The sequence below is a fragment of the Dermacentor silvarum genome, chromosome 8 (assembly GCF_013339745.2).
Source record: "Dermacentor silvarum isolate Dsil-2018 chromosome 8, BIME_Dsil_1.4, whole genome shotgun sequence".
NCBI classification, from domain to species: domain Eukaryota; kingdom Metazoa; phylum Arthropoda; class Arachnida; order Ixodida; family Ixodidae; genus Dermacentor; species Dermacentor silvarum.
The window spans coordinates 61,621,066-61,633,111 of NC_051161.1; the positions used below are offsets into that span (position 1 = coordinate 61,621,066).

Here is a 12,046-nt window from a genome sequence, read left to right on the forward strand (position 1 = left end):
TTGTGGCAAACACTTAGCCTTCAAGGAGACAAAAAGATAGAAATGCGTGATTTTATCGTTATTTTATTGCGTCAAAATTCTTTGGCAAGTACACCAGCATGTAACGCGAAAAGTGTAATGCTTTGTATCTGCACAAAAAAGCGTAATTAGCGAAGTTAAGACTTCAATCGTTATAATAGGCTAAATGTACATGATTGGTAGCTTTATAAACGATAGGGAACAATTTAAACAAAAATAATGATCTTGTATTTTATATTGCGCTTATATGCACTCAATTATTTGGTTATGAGTGGTTTGCAGTAACCAATGGCCATTGCTTTAAGGAGTGCAGATCACTACACATTCAAACACACGATATACACACATGAAGAAACTCCACTAATTCTCACTTATACAATCTTCAAGCCCTTTTTCTTAGCTCCATAGAGACAATGCTCACATAATCAAAGATGGCGAACCTGAGCTGCCTTCAGGTGTGCATTTTCCATTGCGTGATTTTACTTATTGCCAGGCAACCCGTCCCACTTCATTACCGTCTCATGAGTATTAACGCAAAATCCTTATACGGCTCGTGAGTAGAAAAATCCGGTGTCCAGCGTTATGACACCAAAATTCATGGTGCCACCGCGTGGCACCTTAATTAAGATCGAGTTAATTAAGGCACTCGAACCCACTACCTTTGGTGAGAGTCGAACCCTCGATCTTTGTTGTTAATAAGGCGAAGTTAATTAAGGCACAGTTGATTAAGATAGAGTTAATAAATGCACTCGGACCCACGACCTTTGGTGGGCGAAAACAAGTATATTAGGAAGTAACAACGCATTCGAATGAGAATGTCAAGTAATTTAATTAATGTCTCGTGAGCGCGCAGGCTGTCGCCTTCATCCTCTTTAGCGTATGCTAAAGCGACTGTCAACTTTTAAGTGTTTTTGAATATGTTCATTTTTTTTGTTGCTAGGCTAAGCAGCCAGACGGTCTGTCCATGATGAATGGCATAATTATTTACGACGTACACGAGGCTTGAGTTTAGTACAGATGAAAAAATAAATCGATCGCATAGTGTTATTCTGCTGTGTCGACAGGTTCTTCTATTGTAGGTCTCGTCGTACAATTTCCGAGAATGCAAACCTGGGAAGACAACAGAAATTATGGTTAGGCTTCAAGGTGTCTTAGGGTATTATTTCTGAAAACTAGAGACCAGATTTTTGTATTGAAATGTGGGTTTCAAGCGCCGAAAATAGGCATTTAATGCTTTGTTTTAGACAAGACAGGGGCCTACATAGGCACTATAATCTGTTTTCAAACCACGACATTATATATGTATTGATTGTTTGTAGTCAACTTTCACGGGAAGAAACTGACGTAGTGTACACTTGTGAAGCCTGAAAGGCAGCAATCATATAGCGAGAGTCATCAATTCACATGGGGTTGCTGGGCACACACAAAGTCACTTATTTGTCAATCCGCATATTCAGCCAAGACACTTGATACATTTCTTCTCACCCTATGAGCAGTTCGGGTATATTTATCACCAAAACTCCTCGGCCTACAACGGCGCATAATATGAAGCAAGCCCAAAAGCCCAAACTGTGTCAGGAAAGCTACTAAACAGTTACGGGAAGAAGCTAGAAGTCATGCCCAATACACTGATGCCAACAAACGTTCTAGTAAAAAAATGTTTTTAATGTTTACAAACATTTTAAAAATTGTTAGGAACATTAAATACATCATTATAATTTCTAAGTTGCGGTGTTCAAGATTGTGTCGCTTCTCTCTCAGTATAAGCTTGACATGTTGAATCACATTAAATCTATGATGCCATCTATTATTTGTAATTGCGTTTCTTTATTGTGCCAATCTACCTTTAAAACGGTTTTTACTTGCACTAACACAACTTTCATGTACTTGCCCCCTATACTAGCCTCTGGCTATGGGTCTAGACCGATTTTGTGTATTGTTCTGTGATGTAAAAAGAAAGAATGAATTGAAGTGAAGTGTATGCTAAAAACTTGCGCTCAGTATCGGAAAAGGTGAATGGAGCATTTTCATATTTTCGTATGTTTGACGTCATGGTGCCCTCTGAGATTTCTGAGCGTTATCCTGTAAAAACCTCCAAAATTATTTTGAGCAGGAAAGAAACGCGTTTTTTTTTTTGTCAGTGACAGACTCCACGTTTGCATAAACATTTTCGACAGCTGCTGCCAGACACGTGGGATTCAATAAACTTGTGTTATGCAGTTGTAGCTGTATCACGACTCGTTCATTGTTCGCAAGAAGTATTTCATAAGCGCTTTTTGTATATCGCAAAGTTTGTTCGTCACAATGTGTTCTCTTCTTATCACAGGTTTGAACACAGGTGTAGGAACTCCTTACATAAACATTTTGCTGTATTTTAGTGATGAGTTTATTGCTCATTTGTCGCAGAGTTTAGATTAGTCGCCATCGCCTGGTATCTCTGCACAAACACAAAAGGGGAGGCGACGCGGAAAAAGGGGACCTCGTAACTACCGTTGACATCATTTCGAGGGGACTTTTCACGCTTCCACCTAATGCGTGGCGCAATATACACTCAATAGTCTTGGCAAGCCACTGTCTGCAACACATCTTTACAACAATTGCGCGCCTTTCTCTCTCAAATCTGCGCCTGCAGTATAACATGAAGTTGCTTGTCCACTGCAGAAGAAATAAATTTTTTTCTGGCATTGTAACCGAGGGTCTGTCAGATGGGCAAAGGCCCCCCAAAGCTCAACTAACATTGACAACGCAAGCGCTTATATGCTAGTTATACATCTTATGTACTCCTAATACCCCAAGCCCAATAGTTGTCATGTTGCTGATATTGCATGAAGACGCCGAAAATAACTAGGGCGTGCTAATGATTATAGTATAATCATTATACCTCGATATAGTATAAACAATATCGACGTCCTAGTTGCGATTGCCTCATTGTCAGTAAGGTAGATGCGTGTCATACTGAGGTGACGCAAATGCTAACCGAATTAAGAAGCAACTAAGAACAACTGGAACAAAAGGTACCTGACATAACATTCAAACTTCCTGTGATTGAATCTGTTGTTCAATCTGTAAAATGACCTCGGCGTGACGAAGATCTGCCTGGTATAATGAGCAGCTCTGTCAGAAACAAAAATGTAGTAATGAATTGACGACTAGATCAACTGAAGGTAGGCTTTGACGCGACACTTCGATCTTCTACGGTTTAGTTGACAGTCTTGGGGCGCAGCCCGAGTGCCATGCTCATGAGTCACTTTCCTGTGTTTTAAATCTGTTGTTTCCTGGTGACAGCATTTTTCGCACACATCCCTTGGGCACGCACGTCTTGTGCGAACCCCCGACAATAATTATAAATTTTGGTTCCTCAAAATTGAAGGAAAGCATCCTTTCTCGGCGTTCTAAATTTTGTGTTAGGGGCATCTCTATCGCTGAAGAATTTCCTGAGCTGCATGCCAATGTCAAAAGTAACTCATTGAATTCGGAAAGGATAGCGGCCAGCAGTACGCACCTCGTCTTTAGAGCACTGCACGGGCTCGGGCTTACCCGAAAGCCCGGGCCCGGCCCGGCCCGTGGGCCGGGTAGGGAAGTTTTTTCACGGGCTCGGGCCGGGCTCGGGCACAGCATGTGCTTTTTGACGCGAGCCCGGGCCGGGCTCGGACTTTCTGGTGGTGGGCATGTAACGTGCAGCGAGTTATTCTCGCGCGTCTCGACTCTGAAAAACCTGCTGCCCCGGCGCAGCTGGAAGCTAGCAGAGTTACTCCTGTGTACTTACCTTTCCTTCTTCCGTCGTATTTTGCGCTGTTTGAACAGAATGCAAAAGTCCAGAAGTAGTCGCCTCAAACCAAAGGTTGCCATTGTATTCCTTACTTAAATCAATGAGGATTATAAACAGGGATAAGGTGCCTCAGAAAGGCTGGCCAACGTTTCGATAGGAGGACCTATCTTCGAAACGTTGGCCAGCCTTTCTAGGAGGTCCTCCTATCGAAACGTTGAGCAGCCTTTCTGAGGCACCTTATCCCTGTTTATAATCCTTATTCCTCGTGTGCTACTCCATTAGTCAGCCATCTTTTTTTGATTTTGGATTACTTAAATCAATGTAATGCTTTCGGCGCGGTGCAAACGCGTTCGCGACTTGCTGATTCTTCAAAAGCGAATTGGTAAAACGATGACTGGTAAGATAAGATAATTCGGCACGCGGCTTAATATGGCACTGCGTCCATCCATGATTGCACGCATGTTCTCAACCGGCCCCCTAGCAGCAGCGCAGTACGCTGCATAATGGAGGAACAAGATTTCTTTCTCCATTTACTCCATCCATGCGCTGCGCTCACGACCGGTCGTGGCTGCGTTTCGGCTATAGTGTACTAGACTACGGTTGAGCGGGACAAGCGGTTGGGGCGGCGCATGCTTTGCAGTGAGGAGCCCGACGTGGAAAAATACTGTGGCGGCGCTGCGATAGAAGTGGATTGGGCCGCATCAAGGTCGCGCCGTTGGAAACTGCTGGCGATACTGCTCGGCAGGGTCATTCGTACTACTTTACTCGCTGGTATTGCGTTCAGACCGCCCAAATGGTGCTCATAATTGCATATGACGTGTATTTATGTCTTAATGATAAATTATTTCATTCTCTTCGATATTTTATTTATGTTTAATGCCGCTAGGTGGTCTTTTTCGGTCTCGGGCTGGGTTCGGGCCGGTTTCGAGCCGGGCCGGGCCAGGCTCGGGCCTAAAGTAAAGGGGTGGCGGGCCCGGCCGGGCGGGTAACGTAGATTATTTCTCTAAAAGACACGTATTCAGCTGACATAGTCATCATCACGGAAACGTGCTTCTCGAATGGGATCGTAGGCCATGAAATTGTTGAATGCTAAAATGTCGATAAATGCATTCGTCTTGACCGCGGGCAACGCAAACGCGGCGGAGTGCCCCTTTCCGCAGTACGGGATACCATATACGAGTATTGCCGAGAGATAAGCTTTTCTACAAATTTGAAATTTGTTTGCGCTTGTATATGCTGTCGATCACAAAGACTTCATCTTTATTGCCTACTCTCGGTCCCTTAATTCAACTAACGCATTTTTGCAAGGAACTTTTCGACATTTTAGGCGGCTTTGCACAACCTATTTTTTCTTAGTGAGTGATATTAACTTTCCCGGGATTCATTAGTATACCCACCCCACACGTATAAAATGTGGCTCTGTGTGCCTCGAGTTTATTAGCCTAGGTCTTGATTTTAACCTTACCAAACTTCTAACTAAACCAACAAAACGTTTCAGCCGTCCTGCTACCAATTTGGGCTTCCTTTTAAGCACAACCCCTTAGCTCGTTACCAGCAATCAACACTTTTTTGGCTTTCCTGTCTTAAGCCAGCCCCAATTAAACGCTTTCTCGGTAACCACTTTCAATCTGTTTCAGCTAACGGTCATGATTCTTCTTTCGCCCCAGTAACCTCGGGGGTGCTCAGGCCTCTGTTTTAGCACCACTACTCTTTCTCATATATATTAACGATCTTCGTACCCAAGTCTCTCCTGTAAAATAGCTTGCTAAAGATTGTGCAATATTCCGGAATAAGTCTAATCCCTGTAACCGTAGAGCAGTAGAGACTGACCTTGATATCATTTCCCACTGGTGTTCTCATTGGCTAATGAAACTTTGTATATTATTATTTGGTTTGTAAATATATACACAGCACGGCTGGCAATTGCCACCACAAGGGGCACAACGCCTGCCTACTCTTCAGAAAGGAGGAGACAAACATAGAAATGAGAGAAAGGAAGGAGGGGAGGAAAGAGTAAAGAAAGAGCGAGATGACAAATGTCAAAGAAAAAAAGTACAATATACAGTAGGGCCCGTCCGTGTAGGTTATGCTACTAAAGAATGTAAAGTAAAAGAAAAAGCATGTGCATGTGCCGAGTGCCATTTCCCGAAAAAGCATTGCTTGCTCTTTATTTATTTTTAATACCTTGCTGGCGTTTCAAATCGCGGAGCGTGCATTGTTTAGAGAGGTGCTTTAATAAATTATAGTGATGAAATGTACTTTATAATTATGTTATATTGAGCTTCATTTTGGATTTGTTCGTTTATAGTTTTCTGCTGCAGCATTAGCGTTACTAATGCTTTAAGCAGCAGTAATGTCCTCGCTCATTTAAATTTGTCTGCAGGTACTGTAGCAAGAATGGTAACTACCTCGAAAGGTCTGAAGTTGATCATGGTACATGTTATACCGCGAGGCGAAATATCGTTTTCATAGCATGCTTTCGTTTAGCGGTGCACGCAGAAGATTCTGTTTTCTCATTCAACGTATTGAGTTGTGAGTTTATTTGCGCGCAAGAAATTTAGAAGCAACAGCGAACAGCGCTCGTTCCAGCTTTGGAGCGTTCGACCTGCGCAAAACTCCGCTTGTTTGCTTTCCGACGCAACGCAGCAAATTCCATTAGACTGCTTCAGTTAATTTTCAAGTCATGCATTTACACTATACAAGTGATCATTGTCCAAAAGAAACCCTCACAAACTTTTTGGAAACCTGTTGGAAGAAACTCAACTTGGGGCCGTTGGTTTTATTTACTTTTGGTTTTTAATTTTACTTTGAACTGCTTACACGCTATAGAGCCTAAAAAAAAGGCCCGATCGATACCGACCGAAGTCATACCGGTCGGTGCATAAACACCCGTCTAAAAGAACATGAACGTTCTCTCGGTAAAGAAAATCATTCACATTTATCAAACCACTGTAATCTATGTCATTGTGATCCGGTATTTACTGACACTGACATTTTGTTTTCAGATAAAACAAACTAACACGTGAAATAACAGAAGCGTTCCATATCATGAAGTGTGCTGAAAAATGCATAAGTGAAGCATCGGTTGCAATTTCTGACAGAGAATTTACATATTTGAATACTGGGTAAACCTTTTTAATCTTTTCTGTTTACACTGACGACTTTGCACTGTAACCTTTTTAATCTTTTCTGTTTTCACTGACGACTCTTGTTGCACATGCTCAGTGCAGATAGCTGGGGTATATATGTTTTGTATCTTTCCGAAAATAAACAGTTGTGAGTAAGCGCTCGTGTGTCTCCCCTTCACTGTGTCCGTGTCAATTGTGTGCGCAAAAAGATTACACTATGAATCAACTTGGGCCGATTGGTTGTTGTTTACTTGTGTTGCTATTCACCGTGGTTTGAGAATTCCTACGGGTGGCAGGTGCTCCCAAGTCCGGGAATCACCTCGGACACTGCGTACTGCGAGCATGAACAAGCGCGGGTCATCGTACGTAGACGACCTTATCGCACTGTATCAGCCAACTATAAAAAGAAAGGTGTACCCCGATTCACAAATTGAACTTTCATTTTTTTTTATCCCTAGACACACTGACCCGGTAACTTTACAGTTTTTAGCCTCGTTATCTCAGTGCAGAATATTCGTATTTAGCTTTTGAAAGCACGGCAGACATTACTGCCTATATAATATGAGATGCTATATGCGATATACTACAACACGAGTCGCAGTGCGGAGTTGTCTATGAAGGTCGAAAACAGTCAAGTATCGTACCTGTAGCAGTGGAACAATGCCGCGAGCAAGTGCTTGCACTTTTCGAAGAGGCTCGCTACGAAGGAACACTACTCTTCTTTTTTTTTTTTTCGTCTTTCAAAATACCTGATGAAGCTCGCTCGGCAGGCCGGACGTCTGCAAGCACAGCGCAACCTTTCCCGCGCTTTCGTCGCTGAAATCCTTGAGACCGATCAAACTAAGGTGTTCGGCTGCACAAACCCTTTCGGCTTCGACGAAACACCTCAATTCGATGCCACAAACGAGAAACGTGAGCGCGGCACCAAGCGAGAAGGCCGCCATCAACCTGGATGTCGTAGCCATCTTTGTTTATTTGGACTGTGTTGTCAGCGCAAGTAATGGATTCTGGAGTTGATAATAGGCGCAAAAGACCGAAATTGCCTTTTATAGGCACTATAAAGGCAGTGCTAAACCACATGCAAAGCCCTAATTCGCACATATACACCAAAAGGTGGGGCCCTGGCGTGCGGGAACAAGTAAACATTTACAGTAATCCGGTCTCTAGTTATCAGCATTCATAGCTTTACTTTTAGTCTCCTTCGCAGAGTGCAAAGGATGAAGGCTGGTTCTACTGCTCATCGTAGTGCGAGTCACGGTATCTATATGGTCGTGAGTTGTGGCACAGCATCTCCTTGGATAGTTTATTAGCTTGGTGTTGGTTTTCCTCTTCCACTCTTTATCTTCTTCATCTTCTCCTTCCGATAGGATTTCCGAGTCACGCCCGTAATGATCTGACCTATCGAAACTTTAAACGAGCAGAAATCAATTTGCAACCTTTAGGAATCCCTACAGCCTACCACGCGGCATGTTCATGTTACTAGATCACCACCAGTAAGTACATCAAGCGACAGACATCCATAGCAGAGCGATACGCTAAATGATTTTTTCGTAAGGTGTTCGATAGGCCATCGAAAAGATTACCATTACTGGGTGGTGGTGTCCGCATATCTAAGTTTTGATATGTGTATCAATAGAGATATCCTTAATTGTTGCAACGCTTTACATTTCCGAGATTGTTGCTGAATTATTTTTGTGCGGTGGAAAAACATTATTGAGTGGTATTTATTTATTTATTGATACTGCAATCCCAGGGAAGGATTTTCGCAGGGTAGGCGTACAGATACAAGCACGGATCAAATATTTACAAACAAACAAAGCCAAAAACAACAAAGGCCGCAAATGATTAGTAAACAAACAAAATGGATCAGCATTGAAGACAACAAAAAAAGTTCAATGATGGCAGTGCAACATAGGGGTACAGCAAGGTTCATGGCATATCTTAATTATTCAGGAACACATAAATATTGAGTGATTATATTATTACAAAATGTAAGTGGCATAAAGGCAATAACAATGAGAAATGAGCAACTATATGGGCAGCAGGGAATGAATACATCAGAAAATAAATGTTAATGGACACTGAGGCGGCTGGTGAATGAGGTCAGAGATTTCTGTAGTACTTGATCGTTAGTAAGCCGATTCCATTCCGTGACTGTTCTTGGAAAAAATGAATATTTAAAGCAGTTATTACGCTGACGAAAAGGGGTGATTGTAAGATTATGACGTTGTCTTGTAGTGTAACCTGAGGAAAAGGATATTAGTCCGTCGATATTAATCTTGAAATGGCCTTTGATTATTTGGTATAAGAACTTAAGTCGAGAAACGCGATTTCTTTCGGATACAGATGTCAAACCAGCCCTATTTAACAGATCAGTTACTGATGTGCGTCCATAGTTATTGTAAACAAAACGAACTGCTTTCTTTTGTATGTTTTCAATTTTATTAATGTTCGTTTTAGTAAATGGATCCCAAATTATCGCCGCATAATCTAATATTGGAAGGACAACCGATTTGTAAGCTTGAAGCCGGACTCTGGGTGTGGAGAGTTTTAGTGCTCGCCTAAGAAAAAATAGTTTACGGTTAGCATTGCTTATCACCTGATCAATGTGCTTAGTCCAGTCAAGGTCGTTAGTAATCCATAATCCTAGATATTTGTATTGTGCAACTTCGGAGAGGATATTATCAGCAAAAGAATATTGGAATATTAGGGGATTTTTCTTGCGAGTTATTCTCATGTAAACGGTTTTTTTGAAAATTTATTGGCATCTGCCAGGCATCACACCATTCAATAATCTTTTGGAAGGCCTCGTTCAGTGTTTTTTGATCGGATGTAGTTTTAATTTCGGAGTAGAGCACGCAGTCATCCGCGTATAATTTAATATGAACTGGAATGTCTTTTACGATGTCATTTATATAAATGATGAAGAGAAGTGGCCCAAGCACAGAACCCTGAGGGACTCCAGAGTCAACAGAAAGAGACTGAGATGAATGATTACGAAAAGTGACATATTGTTGACGGGTATTCAAGTATGTTGAAATCCAATTAGTAATCTTGTCATTTTTTATTATGCTATTAACTTTGGAAAGCAGCTTATTATCGAGACAGTGCTACATTGAACACCTGGGTTGGAACCTGGTGGGTGGCACTGCAGTATATTTGATCTTTGTAATTTTGAAGTTGGTCACGTAAAAACCTGCGTCACGCACGACCAGAATACGCTGCCCCAAATCACATAAAGCGTCCCTCCACACAGATATCGGCAATTAAACATATTGGCCCGCCATCTAGCCGGCCAACATGCGCTAGTAAATTTCTTCACTGTTCCGCGTCTTTATCGTTATCGCTTTTTTTTCAGCAAGCGGCATTATAATTATGATAAAAACTGAGTCAGCATTCTGCTTATTGAGTCTGCGAGTCATTTCGTTAATGCTTCATTTCATGTGCAAATGAGTGTGCAAACGCAGGTAGCTCCAAAGCTGGTTTTACAAAGACTGTACCATAACATTTCTTTTTCTGCGTGCGTTTGTCTTCCCTCAGCGTGCCTGTCGTTCGAGCTCATGACCATAGGTGGAAAATCGACCCTTTGATGTGCACTGACCTTTCCATCCCCGCACTTAGTTCCGTCAACAACGTAGGCGTATTTGAAGAGCTGGCTACCTTTCTTGTAGTAGCATTTCAAGTAACAGTTTTTCGCGCCCCATTCCTGGAAAAGACATTAAAAGAGGTTTATCTCAGTTGTTTCTAAATTCGCATGCTTCGGACACAAGAAAAAAATGATTTATTTATTTCAGTTGTAAGAAAGAAGCTAATGTAGGGCAAGATTTATTGGGTTAAACGAAGAAGAATATTCAGCACACATAGCGCCCAGTTTTCTACGAACAAGCTTGATTGCTGTTACTGGATAACCAATAAGCAAACACGTTAGTCGAATTCCGCACCACCAAAATAAGATTGTTAACTGCTATAGTCAGAATATCCCACCGAAATCATGGTGGGAAAAGAGCGCGAACGTTTGGCCATGTACCATCGACCCAAAACGTTTACGGCCCACGGGACCTCAGAAAACGCTAAATATCCGAGCAGCCTTTAAAAGTAGCCAGTAAAATTATACATCACAATGTTGTTCGCATATACCAGTAGAGGCTGGAAATGGGAATACCAGGCTGCGTTTTGAGGCTGCGGAGATATTCAGCTTTTTGTCAGATCCCTTGGTCCGTAAACTTTTTTGGTCGATAGTACATAGGCAATTGAACAGCGTGGACACTGATTATCAACTGATTTATTGGTGAAATGAAAAGTATTAAGAAGAACAGACAAGAGGGAACTGCGCATACGTCAGTAAAAAAATATCACAGGAGAATATTCGTTCATGCAGCTTGCTTCCCCACCCTCCCCTTTAGAAAAAAAAAAATGTATCTTGTGTTGCTTCTATTATGCATCCATGCCAACTTGGCCAGTTTTCAGTCTTACGATTGCATAGAAAGCCTAGCAAACAAGTACACAGGTGTTATGACGCTTAAAAGTAGACTCTCTGTATTGCTTGAGCCTCTGAAAAGTAATCTGCCCAGCACGGGGCGTTGCAAATATCTTTGGTGATGGCTTCGTCGCACGACATATATCGGCTGCGTTTGAAGCTTGCACTGCTACCAGCAAATGAGTGCATTCGTTACTGCGATTAGCCTTCTTTGGGTACTAGATGTATTTGTAGGTCTGCTTATACCTGTGTCGAACCTCTTGCACGGTGCGCTTCCATGAAAAAAAAATGAGCCTTTAACATTTATCCGGTCAATTCTAGAGATCATTTTCAAGTACTCTAGAAAGCTCATGCGGTGCAGTTTGCATTCCGCTGGTTGAAATCGGACGTTCAGAATATATTCGCCTGGTTCATTCAGAATGCCGCGCTTTCAGAACACCACGCTTTCACTATGCCATTCATTCAGAACGCCGTCCTATCAACGCATGGAGGTGCTCCCACCTTCAACCTGAGAGCGCGACCGAGATCCCACAGAAACTTGATCACGTACGTGGCTACCGCCATTGCTCTGGAAGCACCTTGCACAATCATTTGGGTAGGCTTTCTCTATATCTGATCTCGAGATGGCTCTGCATCACTGCAAACCGAGTTGGT

At 42.3% G+C, this 12,046-nt stretch overlaps 1 protein-coding gene across 4 annotated transcripts in view; it reads right to left on the bottom strand.

The window, feature by feature from the left end:
• Positions 1-849: 849 nt before the first annotated feature.
• The window catches only part of LOC119462162 (venom metalloproteinase antarease-like TserMP_B), a 129,360-nt gene continuing 118,163 nt past the window's right edge, over positions 850-12,046 (bottom strand). For 3 of the 4 annotated variants that reach the window (XM_049672461.1, XM_049672458.1, XM_049672460.1), the window contains 2 exons: positions 10,517-10,621; positions 850-1,128 (listed from right to left, as the gene is read on the bottom strand). In XM_049672461.1, the coding sequence (XP_049528418.1) occupies positions 1,063-1,128; positions 10,517-10,621 (171 nt within the window). In that variant the 3' untranslated portion in view covers positions 850-1,062. The remainder of the gene's footprint in view (positions 1,129-10,516; positions 10,622-12,046) is intronic. The other variant, XM_049672457.1, reaches the window with a different exon arrangement.